Genomic DNA, 15,270 nt, shown 5'->3' with positions numbered 1-15,270 from the left:
GATCTGCTTCCATTAGCACAACTTTCTCCTTTTGCAAAATAACAAGTATTGCAAATCCTATTGATTGCCTTACTTTGCTAATGCAGACGTAGTAAGAGACAGGGAAACAAGTGTATCATTCTCCTTTATTATATCAGTTAATGTAATCTTTTGGCCAGGGATCGCAAGGAAATTGTGCTCCCCTTTTTTCCCTGATTGCTGTTGTGTAAAGCCCGAGACGCTCTCTTGGCAATATTATATGTTCACTTGGGAAGTAAATAGAGGTGCGCATAGTTAGGGAATAGGTGATTACATATAATATGCAGTATACTATCATTGTAATGCAAATAAGGCAATGATGTGTACTTCAATGAATACAGGCAATCTAACAGTAAAATACAGCTTATAATGGAAGGGAAACTTTAAGTGGAGGAATGAAATGTACATGTAATTTTGCCAGACTTAAAAGATATTTCTCTTCTACTAATATGCCAAAACATTGCATCCAAGCGATTACACTGACATTTGAGAAAGCTCCTTTTGACATACACAGTGTATCGTCTAGTGCAGTGTTCATGAAATTAACATTTTCTTGAAGTAATCATATACAATTAAGTGACCAAATAGTTCTGAGGCAATACAACTGTATTTCACAGGAACTAAATATATTTCTTCACACTGATCCTGCATGTTTTAGTTGAGCAGTCATTAGCATGTTTATAATGGTTCTAATTTAGCACAACATTTTCTGAATTTTATCCTTGAGTCATTTACAAATTGTTCATATTGAGTAAACAAAGGAAACAGATTGCATTTTATACTTAGTAATTTATCTGAAAGAAGAGGGGAGGGTTAATTGTCTGAAAGTTTTGCTCTGTTTGGGGAAGTGATTCTAGTCTTGCATTGCTTGGCACACAATGCCTTTTTCCCTCTGTTCTGGGAAAAAAAAAAAAAAAAAAAAAGAACGGAGGAGTGAGTAAAATGAAAAATTAGGAGCAGGACAAGATTTGCCACTCCCAAAGGGGAGTGTGGAGCAGAATGGGAGCTGGCACGAGATTATCTAAAACAGTTGGTGCATTCCTTAATGATCAAGTGCTTGAGAAGTCCAGCTCGCTCTCACAGAGCATCTGTGTTGATGTTTATATCTGTGCCCTGCTGTATGGGAAAAGCACGCTTTCTCTTGTTGCTTTTCTAAAAATAGTGTGGCATATAGCATTGTATGAGTTATTTTAAGAGAACAAAAACATTTGCAAGGTTAAAGGTTCTGCTTTTTAATAAATAAATAAAAATAAAGGTCAGAACTGTATCTTGGGTTATTCTTTCCATGAAATTCAAACTCCTTTTTATCTGGAGTTTTGCATTCTGCTCAGTGCAAATGCTCTTTGCACTAGAGAATTCCTGTTGAAACAAGCCATTTTAGGCAGAATTGGTACAAGCTTCAGACTCTCTACAGTTTTTTCCACTAGCCACATCATAGAGAGCAGGTCTGGAAGTCACCTCCCGTTAAATTCCGGGGTTTCTGTTTAGAATGTCTGTTGTTTCACGCAAGATCTAGACCATTCAAGTAGTGCAAATGAATTCAGAGGAAAACCAGAACATTTTAATGCCTAATTATTTTTAGTGAGCTTGGAGAGTTTTAATTAAAAGTTAAGAGAGCTCTCCAAGCTCTTACAGTTCTAATTTTATCGTATTGTGGAAATCTAGTCACTGTGAAAAAATGTACAGCAGTTGGCAGATTTACTTGGTTCCCTGTCCGAAACAAAACTGTAATCTTAGGTAGTCAGATCTCAGTCACATCACCATTATTGCTTTTGCAAGAAGTCATCCACTGTGAACTGACTGCCTTTTGCATATAATTGTATTTAGGAACGCTTCTTTGCCCCTTTTTTTTGTTTATCTTTTTTTTCTCTTTCTTTTCCCTTTGTCGGTTTTACAGTACTGCCTACAGGTTGCACTGAGAATCAGAACCAAGTTCTAATTCGTGATCAGAAACGTGCTAGGTGTTCAATAAAACCCTTGTGAGATACTCGGTCTGTGCCAGAAACATCACAGCCTCAACAGCCAAGGCAGACAAAGAGGTGGAGAGAAACGAGTCAAAATTAGAGGAGGGAGTAAGCGATAAGTGACCGGCCAGAATTATGTGGCCTCTTAATGGCAGGAGCAAGAGATAGAATTTAGAGTGAATTTATTATTTTTTTTTAATTTGCAGTAAACACAGCAAAAGGAATTAGCAGGTTTTCCTGTTCTAAATGTCAGGGTGCTCGCTTTTTGTGTTGTAGTTGTATTTTTGTTTTGCAAGAACTTGGCTTTTGAAAGCTTATTAAATCAAGAAAATCTTGAAAAGTTGGCCACAGAAATCAGTTTGCTGGCTAACAACATGTCTGAAATGCCTTATATTTTAATTTTCTGCTAGACCATGACAATTAATTACTGTACAAGGACAGTATGGAAATTGAGAAGGATGAGATGAGATTCCCCTGACCTGCCTCTTCACTGACAGTAAGATTGAAACCGAGCTGCTTATGAGCAAGAGACAGCGGCAGTGCATTGCAGCTATGGATGTTAAGCCTTCAGGCTGATTTTTGATTAGTTTTGTATTGTTGATGTCTCATTTTCTTTTATTTAAAGTTTATTGAAACAGGAAAGGATAATTTGTGTTTGAAACAAGAAAAAAAGTAACTATGGCAACAAAGAATCTATTTTAGTAACATTACACAAACTTTACATCCTTGGATTAAAAAAGAATAGATAGTACCATCCAGCAGTTAAGTTTCTGATAGTCATGGTTAAATTATATTTTTAATTCTCAAATCATGAATGTCAATATGAAGTCCTCAATTTAATTTTGAATTGTTAGATTATAAAATTGTGTGCTTTCAAAGTGAATTAAATTAACCTTTTGCCTTTCCCTTTGAAACCAAAATGTTAGAGTTGGCATATAATTTTAAAATCCGTAATATGAAGTGTGAAAATTAGGAAATATTTTTATGTTGTAGATCTGTGCTAGGTGGTTCTTTACTTTGAGGAAATCTGATGGGCAGTGAACTCACAGAAGGCATGTAAGCAAGCTGTTGTCAGGCGCTCAGAGATAGATCAGTTACTCAAAGGTCCCAGCGCAGGTATATTAAAACTAATCACCAGATTTAAAAAAATATGCTTAATTTTCTTAATTTTCAGAATAAGTCACATTTTTTATGAATGGATCTAATAATAGCACTAATGGAACTGGTGTTTTAGTTTAATTGTAAGTAACAAACACTGAGTAGGGTAAATCTAAATTATGCTTGACTTTTATTAGGGAATATTCGTAGAGTACTGGTTTTATTTAGACTTTTACGCTCTGAGCAGGATTTAGTAGTCTGTGAAGAATGCTGAATCAAACCTTCCTCTTTCAGATGCATGATGGGGGTTGAGTTGTTGTTATTATCTTAGATGTCAGGTTCTTAGCTTCCCCCACTTGAAAAAAGCACAGTTGCGCGTGAGGCTATGGGGTGAGATGTGCGAAGGTACAATAGGGAGCAGGGCAACCAAATGGTAGCTGCTCTAATGTTTATTGGCAGCTTTCTTGGTTTGGGGGAAAAAGCAGCTCTTCTCTTGTAATAAAAATCCAATGCAGTAGGTATCGTAAGCACACAAATGTCTGTCTCAAGGAGTTCATAATCTCATTTAACATTTTTTCAAAGAAAAAAAAAAACCAAAACACCACAAACCACTTTTTCTCTACCAAATATTTCATAGATGCTGACAGGGTGATTCCACTTGTGCTGTTTTTCTCATGATACAAACTTGAATGAGGCATTTGAACTCATTTGATAAAGGCTGATCCAAAGGACACCTTTTCTTCTGTGGAGCTGAAGGCAAATAAGTGTAACGAGAGTAGCTTGGAGAATAAGGACATTAGAGACGGAGGAACTTGCATAATTGCTATGTAGTCCCAAAGCTTGCAAAAATACCGTCCTTTTATGTTTAGTAATACCTACTAAATTGTTATGGGGTATAACTATAGACTATGGTTCTGAAATAGAGACAAAGATGTCACTAATTCTGTAGTATTGTTCTTCTAAAATGGAAAAAAGAAGTTTATCCTCCTCCTGCTGAGGATCTGATCACGTTTCAGAACAGTTTCTCTTGTAGTATGACTGATTTATCTTCTAATTCCTCTACTTTGTCGTTCCCAGTGCCTCTTTCCCTGAGACGTAACAGTTCAGATGCATGTAGAAATATGTCACCTATACCTTGATCGAATTATATTTCTGTATTGTTTATGAACTTGCTATGCATTTGCAATCATTATTAATAAATCAATGTGCTTTTGTCTTCTGTCACAAAGTAATGTATGTATTCAAAAAGAATTGTATGCAAAACAAGTCATGTTTTAGAACTCATCATTAATAATTATCAGTTTGCAGTATTGTTACAGCGTGTTTTGAGGGAAGCTTATTATAAAAGAAATAACAAGGCACTGCACAGTAGCAAGAATAAGACAGTTCAGTTGATCACTGGTATAGGTGTTATAAATATGCCAGTCTGTACTATAGTGTTTTATTAAGTCTCAAAAAGTCAAAGCTGATTTGAAATAATAATGTCTGACAGTCAGTGCTTTGAAGTTTTGCTACTGCACTCTCACATTTAGGCTTTCTTTTATGTATGACTTTACCATAAAAAACAAAAACACACACACGGCATGAACGTTTTTTTTTTTTTTTTTTCATATCTGTATTTCAAAGAAAGTTATAAAGGGCTACTTCAGTGAATTAAAAGGAAAAAAAAAAAAGGAACAACCCCCCAGAATCGATGAGGATAGGTGCAGGCCACTGTAAGGTCATACAGTATTCATGTCAGCTATAGCTGGGGTTGGTAACTTGTTGAAGACTGTAAAAGTGAAATTAAAAAGAAAAAAAAAAAAGAAAAAAGGGAAGAATAAGGAAGAGACAAGAGGCAAACATCCTTGATAGGAACAAGATGACTTTCATTCAGTCGGAAGAACTTGAGAGCTTGGCTGTGATAGCTAACACACTAGTTCTTCATCACCGGTCGTGCAACAAAGAGCTGGATTCCTTCCATTCCATGACTGATTGATTACCCAATGGACAAATGTTAATTCTTTTCATTGATGCTTTGTCATTGTGGAGAGATCCTTTTCATCTAACACCTCGATGCTTTTTTCTTGGCTTTGTTTTTTTTTCTGCTTATTTATCTTTGAACATCCTCTTCTCATTCACCTTTGCAAAACTGTCATGTCTAACAAGATTCTTACAGTACTTTAAACTCCTTTAGTCTACAATTAAAATTGCTAACAAAGTATGTAATAAACCATGGTATTAAATAATACTCAATGATTTCATTTAGTCATCTCAGTCTAATTATACTTAACCTGTTTGCTGTCCTTGAAAGAAAATTTTTCCTAGTTCACAAGAAAAGAATGTAAAGGATGAGAAGCTGTGGGTTGTTAATATAATAAATTGCTTCAGTGCAACTCCACGAGCTTGATCTTGCACTTGTCAGTAGAAAATATGCCACTTTGCGGCATAAACCCAACTGTGGCTTATAAAGTCAGTGAGAAGAGCTAAAAATGTATAAATGCTAATTTCTTTCTTTGCTTCTTTTATAATTGTCTTTAACAAGAATAACCCTGAATTTTGAAAGTGACGGGATCCACAAGGGTTTGGAATGGTTCTGCAGCAGAGCCGCAGTGCCGGGAGAGTGATGCAGTGCAGATGTGAATTCGGGCTTCTTCGACGTTCAGTGCTGGATTCCGAGTCGATGTTTTGTTTCTGTAATGAAGCAAATCAGAAAATGAATCAATATGGATGAAGACATTTTACTGATGTCAGAAGATATCTTTGTAGATTTTATATGTAGGAAAAAAATTAATTTTCAGTGTAGAAAGAAGAAAAAATCTTTTTTCTGATTCACAAACCTTTTCAAAATGTGTTTATGAACGCAGAATACAGAACTTGAAGGGAGACATGCCTTTCAAGTATAAGCCTTTATATATAGTTTCGTGTCTAATGTGGAGGACCTCCAGAGAGCTTTAACACGTATCGTTATTTTATATTCTAAAAATTATGCAGATTAAACATGCGAATTGAAAATTCACAAAGAGTTATTTCTACAATGTTATATAAAAAAAAAATTATTGAAAGGCCCATTGTGTGTGTTTTGTAATCTTCCCGATAACAAAATAGAGTAGCTATGAACTGTATGGTCAGATCTATAACACAGAGTTAGAATGATAGAGGTGTTTAAAGGAATGTTTCTTAAGGAATTTTTCAGTAATTTGTAGAGATAAAAATTGTCTGTCTCTGCAAATATGTTTTTTGCCTTTGTGTAATATAAGAACACTACAGATAACCATGGATGTTCTTAAGAACAGTAAGAGAAGAAATAAAGCAAGTGCTTTTGAGGAAAGTATTTTATCAACTCCTGTGATATTCTAACTGTTTCCTTCTTTTTAAATTTAAGTGGTTTTCCTACTTTGTCTGAATTGAGGAAAATATCTTAGTTACAAAGCAGTAGAACACATAACCTATAGTAAACATCAAAATAAAACTCTAAAGCTCTTTTTTTTTAAGGGATGAGGGGTCTGAAATTTTGGCAGGGGAGAAACACAGAAACATCTTTTTAAACTAATGATGATATCACAAAAAAGGACAAATTATAATGTTGTATTGATAATTGATGGTTATTTCGTGATTCTTCTATTATCAGGCCAGAACTCATAAAAGTAATAAGTGCCTGTTATTGTTAAAAGTAAATTGTTATTATATAACAAGTATTTTAACACTGCCTATTGCAACTTACAGCTCCTTAATTTTGTCTCTTTCATAGAAAGATATAATTAGTAAATAAATTAGCTTTTCTACTGAAATATTACTTCAAAAACATTTACGAGCTGTGTTGTCTTTCCATGGAGGCTTGCACGGTGAATATGTGTTGCAATTAAAACCTGATCTTTGATCTTTTGGTAGTTACAGTTTGGTTTGCTTTCAACTGGTTTGCATTTTTTTTCTTTTTTTTTTTTTCTTTGTTTGTTGATTTTTTATTTTTTTTTTCTCAAATGAGTGATGCTAGTGTGAATTTTTAGGCTGAAACCACTTGCACCCTAAAATGCGATTGGCCTAATGACCTTTTTCTTAATTAAACTTCTCCCTAAATCTTTAACTCGTCCTTTTGTGACCTCTTGAATGTTTCTCCTCCCTCTGAGTGTTTTTAGAATCCTGTGAGGTGGAACAATCTGTTACCCATTGCATTGACGCAGTCTGTGTTGCCATTCTTAATCTGGGCTTCTTGCTTTTGTTTTCACTTGTGTGAGTGCTTCTGATGGGACTGCTGACATGAGAATTTTAGCAACGATTTGGCCTTAATCTACCGGTAATTTAGCAGAAGATGTGTTAGGCGCAATTCTGCCTCCTTATACACCCCAGTCCCCACTGGAGTGGGATCAGTGCAAATGTTGTCAAAATTTAGACCGTTGTTAGCTATTTAGAAAGCATTGTGTAAATTGATCTCCTAACACAAAGAGCAGCTTGCTATGAGAGTTTCTAACACGGGAAGGTATATGGCTATTCCCGGTGTGTGCCCTAAGAAACAACACGCTCAGCACCACCCAGAGCGATATGTAGTCTTATAATGAAGCCTCTTTGCAAAGATTCGTTTTAGCAGTAGAGTTGCATTTAAATAATATTTTTGGTATCTTGCTAAACTGGGCCTAGAGGGTTTCCAGGGGGTTTAGCATAGACGTCGATGAGTCTGTCTACCGATGAAGGTAAATGCACAATGTTTGATGGAAATTCTATTATTACAAACTGGGAAGGGAAAATAAGTGTTCAATCGTGTGTAAAGTTTTCTTCGTAATTGTTTATAAATCTGAATTGCAATTCTTAAAGTCATAAAACTCTGGATCTCAACTTCAGCCGTAAGAATTCCCATTTTAAAAATCACCTTTTGCAAGTTATCTGGAAGGTTATGTATAATTTAGCCTTCAGAGCCAATTAGTTTAATTTAGGAGCTGAAAAAACCTTTAGATTTTATTGAAGTCTGTTATACTCAATATCAAATTTTCTAGTGGGATTGGGGACTGATCATATCAAATTTACTAAGGCCAATCTTTTACTTTCTCCTAAGTGAATGACTTCAGTGATGGTTTTGCGTACAGAAGGCCTTCCAGATTGGGGTAAAGATTTGAAATGTATTCTGAACTTCAAATTATGAAAGCATATCTTCTAATCATTGCATGTTGTTTATAGTGTACTGAGAAAATTTCTGATACTGTGAACATCCAATATGTAGAGTGCTTTTATGAATTCCATGGAGACATTGTACGAATAACATTTGCGTTGACATGGGTATAAAAATGGGCTTCAGATGTCACTGTGTGCCAAATTTCCAAAAAAAGCTTCTAAATCTTCATGTATAATTTTGAGTGTACAATCATTCTCAAATGAAAAAGACAGAATTTGTATATACATTGGCAATCTATGCATGTAAATTGGCAGTTAGCATGCATAAATCCTGAACGGAGTTTTTCTTTCAATTAGACCCTTGTTAAATCCATAGTAACTCCATTAACCTTGGTGGAATTACTTTGGATTTAAAATGCAGTTAAATGAGAACTCTGTTTGGCTACAAGTTCATTTCCCTTTGAAATTATGGCCCAACTAGAACAGGGAGAACAGTTTTAAAAGAATGGCGGCACCTGCTTTCCTAACGTGTGAGAATATATTTGATAATTCTTCCTTTTATTTTTTTTTATTCAAATAGATTCATCCTGCATGGAAAAACTGCTTTCTAAAGACTGGAAGGAGAAGATGGAAAAATTAAACACAAGTGATCTCCTTGGAGAAATTAAAGGTATCCCACCAGATCAAGTTTTAAATGTTTGCATATATTTTAAAAAAGCTATTGAGGACATTTTAAGGTTCAGAAAAAATAATAGAAATAACTATTGTAACTAGAGGGTGCTTTCCTTTTTCCAGTCAACTCATCCTGTTTTTTAATGTTGGTCTTTGAGATGATGGGTGCATCTGCCAAATAAATAAATTAGAGTATGTCACAATCAGTTATACGCAATATCAAGGATGTTGTCACAAACATCAGGTCAGTTACATTAGTTGAGTGGCATTAGCTATACATCTCTGTGACCAGAGGAAGAGAAAGAAACATCTTGAAAACGTGGAGTTAGTAGTACTTGGTACTGTTTCTTCCCGGTTGCATAAACTGCATGTAGAAACTGCTTTCAGATTAGAAAAGGGGGTAATTGTGTGATTACTATTCTAAATATTTGATTCAAAATTTGGAAAAAAAAAATTGTTTATGTTCATGCTGTTCCTGCGGAGAAAGAGCAGCTCTGGATGAAATTCGGGACCTACTGAAATCAGTGCAAGTTTTATTGCCTATATAGATGGTACTTTCCAGTATTTCTAAGGTTTGTTGAACCAGCAATCTAGTGAAAGTAGAATTCTCCTGACAATTAAGTACTACGTAGAAAACTTGAGGTGTTTTTCCCCACCCATTAATTCCTCCATGGATTTTCTTAGTGAGAAGAAATTCAGTGTTATTGATTAAGCAACAAATTAGAAAGGTGATTTTTTTATGCTGTGAGAAGGGATCATAAGGCATGTTTGAGGAGTACACAAGGTGCCTGCGATTTATATCGCTTCTTTATTTCTCTTTAATTTTATTATATTGCAGCTATGAATATGTGGAAAAATAAAGAATCATAAGCATCATATTAATAAATCTTTACTACTTTAAAAAAAGAAAAGAAAGATACTATTTGATGAAAATCGATGCTTAGGGTTTTACATTTTCACCAGAAAAGCTTAAGGTAGTTCAATTTTTTTATTATACAAACAGATGAATAATTCGCCCTTTTTAACAAGTAAGTTATAGTTGGTTCCTTCAGCTGATTCAGGACCAAAATCTGTTGGATTGTCCTGTTGGATTTTTTTGGTAGATTTATGACAACGTGTTTGTATTAGGCAGGTAAGAAATCCTATAGTAATGTCAGTGGCAGAAATATAGTGTGCAGTTTTACAGGAACATGTTAAAATTGACTGTAATAAAATCCAACAAAATTAAGTCTTGAAATCGCATTCTATTTAAAGCCATATTGTCTTTTAATAGTGTGGAAAACATTGAATGCTTGTTTGTCCATTAATTGCACAATATAGCTACTTAGTCTTTAAATAGAAACTACTTGAATGCTATTAGTGAATCAAAATTAAAAGAGGTGGGAACTCTAACAATGCAGAATAATGTTCTTTATTCTTTTCTGTGGCACAAGAAGCTTTTTCATGTGCTTTCATTTATTAAAGAAAAAGTTAGTTTTTCTGGATTTATGTTATTCCTCCTGTTTTCTTAGTATATCTATTTACTGCAGAGTGAACAGGCGGAGATCTCGCTCCTATCCCTTTTCTCGTCTACCTACAAAGCATTCTCACTCAGATTTGGCAGAATTTTCAACTCGTTCAACTACCTTTTCTGGGGGCACAGCCTATTAGCTGTATAAAAAGGATCACCTGATTAAGCTCATCAGATTTATGTGTTGACAGTCATTCAGTTAGTTTCCGCAACTGATTTCCCGTGTCTCATCCCTAGAAACCTATTCTCAAGTGGTCTTAATGTTTGCACTGTTCGTCTCCCCTACTAGTTGACTTCCAGCAAGATGCAATACTGAATCTTTGCTACTGCAACTGCATTTAACATTTTTCATGAACAGGCAAAAATACAAAAAAAGCGTACACAAACAAGGAAGATAAACGCCAGTTGCTGTTATGTCGTGTTTTACCCTTGCATATTCAAACCTCTTGACAACGACATTAGCGTCATTTTAGAGAAGAAGAAAACAAGGCGCCGAGTTACATAGCCGGGGTAGTGGCAGGTCTGAAGTGGGACTCCTTTCCTTTGGGCTCCTTCAGGCTGGTTAGCTCCCAGCTGATAAAATCGCTATCAACCTAATAGCCGGGTATTAACTCAAATTAGCATTTGCGTGCCTTAAATCATCTCAGAAAGAAAAAAACCAAACCCCAGCAATCTAGCCCCAGGCAGCATGAAAACCAGATTACTTGGAGGAAATAAAGGAAAGTAGTGGAACCAGAGAGAATTTCAATCTGCCAAAGAAGCATACTTTAAAAAAATCTTTTCGGTGTTCAAGGTGGTAGATTTCCAAATAATGAAGTTCTTTTTCATAGTGCTGAATGAATTTCCAGTTAGGTAACTGGCAGGGCATGCTGAGGTCTGAGAGAACTACTTTTAAAAATATGTCATCCTTGGGAGGTCAGATATCTTTTTTCCTTAATTTCCATCCGATTCTAAATCAATTTATTTAACTGGCTGATATTTCTGGCTTTTTGCGGACTTTCTGCTCATATTAATGAGAGCCTAACTTAAAGACACAAAGCGATGCAGTAAAAATAAATAAATGAGGTCATTAGGGAAAAAAAATAAAATCTTGATTTGTAAGAAAGTGGGGTGTGGTCCTGGGAGGAACTGCTCTTTGCACTGACTGTTACTGGGAGTTGTTTATTCTAGAGAGAAGGCGTTGTGCTTGCTAAGGATAACCTGAGCACATACTCTTCCTCTGTGTCTGCGCAACTACAACCCTCCCCCCTTCAGGGAAAGACTAGCATCTTGGTTGTGGGAAGGCAGTTCACTAAGGATCAGTGCCAGAAAAAAGGATGAAAGCAGAAAAAAGAGGTACCACTGACATAAACTGTTTCTATTCACGTTTGGGAAGCCCATAGATGAGAAGAAAAGAGGATTGGCTCAGAGAAACGAATAAAAATGGTATTTTCTTGCTTTACCTTCTATATTTAGAAAACAATAGTGTTAATCAAGATATAATTAGAAACTTTATCTATTAATTCGAACAATAGAAGCCAATACAAAAGTAACAACCAGTGAATCATTTCTTTTTCCTCTAAGCGGGATTGTTCCTGTTCACAATTGCTCTTGCCTAGTGTGCTTCATTTGTAAAACTGCTTTTTCTGAGTTTCTTTATTAGGATTTCAGTTATTGATAATCGTCCAGAATCTTCCTTGAATTCCAGCCAAACAAGCCATTGACTTCAGGGAGGTTGCATGAAACTCAGAGGAGCATTTGGCAGAATGCTTTGTAGCCAAATTCCGGTGGTTAAATGTCTGCTTGTTCATTTGATATGTTTATAAATGAAACACATAGGTCAAATTTTCAAAGGTCTATGAAGCAGTTGAGCTGAGTTAAATGACCTGCTCACCTGGAAAAAACCCCACAGCTGCCCGTGCAAATCATTTGATTGTGTGCTGTTTGCCAGTGGGTGCATGCAAACGCATTTATTGAAGGTATACAAGCGATTTGTTAGGCTTATGTCCAGCTTTTGCAATGTTGGGTTTTTGTATAAAAATTAGGATCAGGAAATGCTTTTCATTCTAATTTTTGTTCTCGTGTATTTGAATAAACAAAGTGGCGCCGGACTCTTCTAAATTTCCAGATATTTGGGTGCACAGAGTTCTGTCCTCACCCTCCCTCGCTGCCTGTATTTCTTTTCCTTAGTTATCTAGTTTTTCTTCAGCAGCCACAGCTAGGCAGAGTAGCATCATTTATCACTACACAGAGTCTGTTTTAAGTTTTCTGTTTCTGTTCCAAATATAAATCTCTGGAATAGCATAGTCTTGCATGCATCAGGCAGTTGTCCTACTGAAATAGCCCGCAATGGTCTTTCTCAGCATGCAGGGTCTTTGAAGATCAAATAAGAAAGGTCAGTCTTTAAGTAACTCGGGCAATGATGTTATCGAGAAAGGGTCAGAACTGGTCTAGCAGTCTCATAGAAGAGTGACTCCTGGGTCACCGGCTACCGTGTTGCAGGTTAGTTCTCTGCCTTCCATTGGTGGTGTTTACAACTGGAACTATCTATATTTGTAGGCATTGTGACTTGAATGTCACATGCTGTCTTTGTACAGTATACTCTATTTTAGGAAGGATAGTGATTGATGTCCATCGCTTGATCCAATACAGAAGGCTGTTTGCATTATGTTTCCCATGCTTATTCCTTCCCCTTTTATATTTGCTGCTTTATTGAAAAGGCCCTTTTAGGCTCATCTTTCCTAGTTCATGTGACGTATACACATTTAGTGACCTCAGATTATTCGGAAGGGGGGAGGCAGCGTGCCTGTTTCCTAGGAAATGTTGAATTTAGTAAAATGAAGCGACTTCACCCACTTGATAGTCTCCTTGTAAGATATGCTATAAACGATATGGAAAATTATATTTGTCCCTGGTACGGGAGAGATGGGAAGAGGTGTTTTCTAGGAGCGGTTTTTTTGGGTGCATTAATGACTGGAAGAGAACAGTGAGGCACAGCTGTTTGACTCTAGTAATTTAACACTAGCCGTTTCTGGAATAGTCTTGGAGAGAGTTCTGCATGAATGAATCCTTGAGAAAGTTATGGTTTCTGTGTTTTTACAGTGAAATAAATTTTTTCTTAAAATATGCATGATTTACAAAACATCTCAAAATGCTATTTTTGCTTCCATTTTATAAAATTTGCCTTCACAGATAAGCTTTCGGGTGTTTCTTGATGCGCTATATCAAATGTGAAGACCGTTTTGAGGAAAATAAATCTGATGTTTTCCTGTAGCCCTGACCAACACTGTAGTCTAGATTTGCAGTAATTATTTCTCAGTATAATTGCTGAAATTTCGTTCTTATGAATTCTAAGGGTATATAACAGTCTGTCTTATAAATACGTATAAATAAATATATATAAGTCTTATATCACAGAGGCACTCAGAGGTTTTTAATTATGTCACTTTGTATGGCTATAGACATTTCAAAGCTCTCCTTTGTGCTCTGTTATAAACATATTTTATTTCTTTTGAAGTCTGTGTGATATACATACTAGCAATTAAAAACCCAGCTCAGGCTTTGAGACACAAGGTCTTCTTAATTAAAACTCAAACAAAAGCTACAAGCAAAAGCCCCACTATATGATTAAGGTCTAAAGTGTTATGATACATTAGAATCATTGTTAACTGCTAGGATTTAAAAAAATCAATACACAGGAAAAAGGATCAACTGGTTCCAATTAGTGAAACCAATGAAAGCATCCAGCAAAACATAAAAAAACAACGCAACCCAGAACCCCTACACCCAAATCCTTAAGAAATTGGTCCTGATTAGAAATATACCACAGGCTATAAAGGTTTCTCGTAATGTATTTATTACCATAATCCAATGAAGTGATATGTTAACTTTATGTTGTGCTCTCCAAAGCAGAGGGATATTTTTTGCTTTGCCATTTCTCAGGTCATTAGCATTTTGTGTAATGTGGTACAAAAGCTACGTTTCCAGGTCTCACCTGACCTTGTAAATTAAGTGGTACCTTTCTGAATGACTGAATATTTCAGAAGCCCTTTCAATAGTTAATGTCTGCGTACTCTTTAGTCTGATTTGCTTGAAGAAGTTAATGGCTTCCAAAACAAAAATATTTTGGTTAAACTTACCATGCCCCATTGTATCTATTTGTTATGATTAAGATACCAATATAATGCTTTAGGAAGCATTTTTTCACTGAAAGGGTTATTAAACATTGGAATAAGCTGCCCAGAGAGGTGGTGGATTCGCCATCCCTGGAGGTGTTTAAGAAAAGGGTAGATGAGCTGCTTAGGGACATGGTTTAGGAGTGGTGGTGTTTTTATCAGGGTAGGTTAATGGTTGGACTTGATGATCTTAAAGGTCCCTTCCAACCTCACTGATTCTATGATTCTATGATTCTATAATTAGTTAGGCTAATCACTTGTGTGAATTAGATTAAACTATATGGTCTTATGTCATATTGATTTTTTTAAAATGAAATACTCTTCTCCAGAACCTGGGTTTAAACAGGCATACCCCAAACTGTACGGACAGAGGGTAGTTCTGTGGAAATGAGTAGGACGGCTCACTGCACATACTGCTATTATTTAAATTATGCACATGTAAATCTTGGCAGGATTGAAGCTGTACTTAGCGTAAGAAAAACCCAAAGTCAACGTTTTTGTTGCTCTGGTCTTTTGGTCAGAGGGTCATATTTCAGTGGCACCTATCACAATCATGCCTGCTTCTAATGTTAAAAATTAATGACTGTTACCATTTCTAGTTCTTAAAAATCCACAACTATAAATTACATTGTAATCAACCTTTCACATAAATCAAGTTCTCCATATTGTTGAATACATTTTAGATATAATATCAACCAGGATGAATGCAGTATATTTCTAGGCACACAATTAATTTGTTACTTACTGCAATCACATATATCTCTATATTTTT

General features: G+C 35.6%; 1 protein-coding gene across 1 annotated transcript in view; it reads left to right on the top strand.

Annotated features, from left to right (window-relative positions):
• The window catches only part of SOX6 (SRY-box transcription factor 6), a 230,448-nt gene that overhangs the window by 50,742 nt on the left and 164,436 nt on the right, over nucleotides 1-15,270 (top strand). Inside the window, exon 3 of the mRNA XM_082485970.1 lies at nucleotides 8,743-8,832. Within this exon, the coding sequence (XP_082342096.1) occupies nucleotides 8,743-8,832 (90 nt within the window). The remainder of the gene's footprint in view (nucleotides 1-8,742; nucleotides 8,833-15,270) is intronic.

This window comes from Vanellus vanellus (assembly GCF_965231255.1).
Source record: "Vanellus vanellus genome assembly, chromosome: 6".
Classification (NCBI taxonomy): Eukaryota; Metazoa; Chordata; class Aves; order Charadriiformes; family Charadriidae; genus Vanellus; species Vanellus vanellus.
This window is presented reverse-complemented; position numbering and strand designations above follow the sequence as displayed.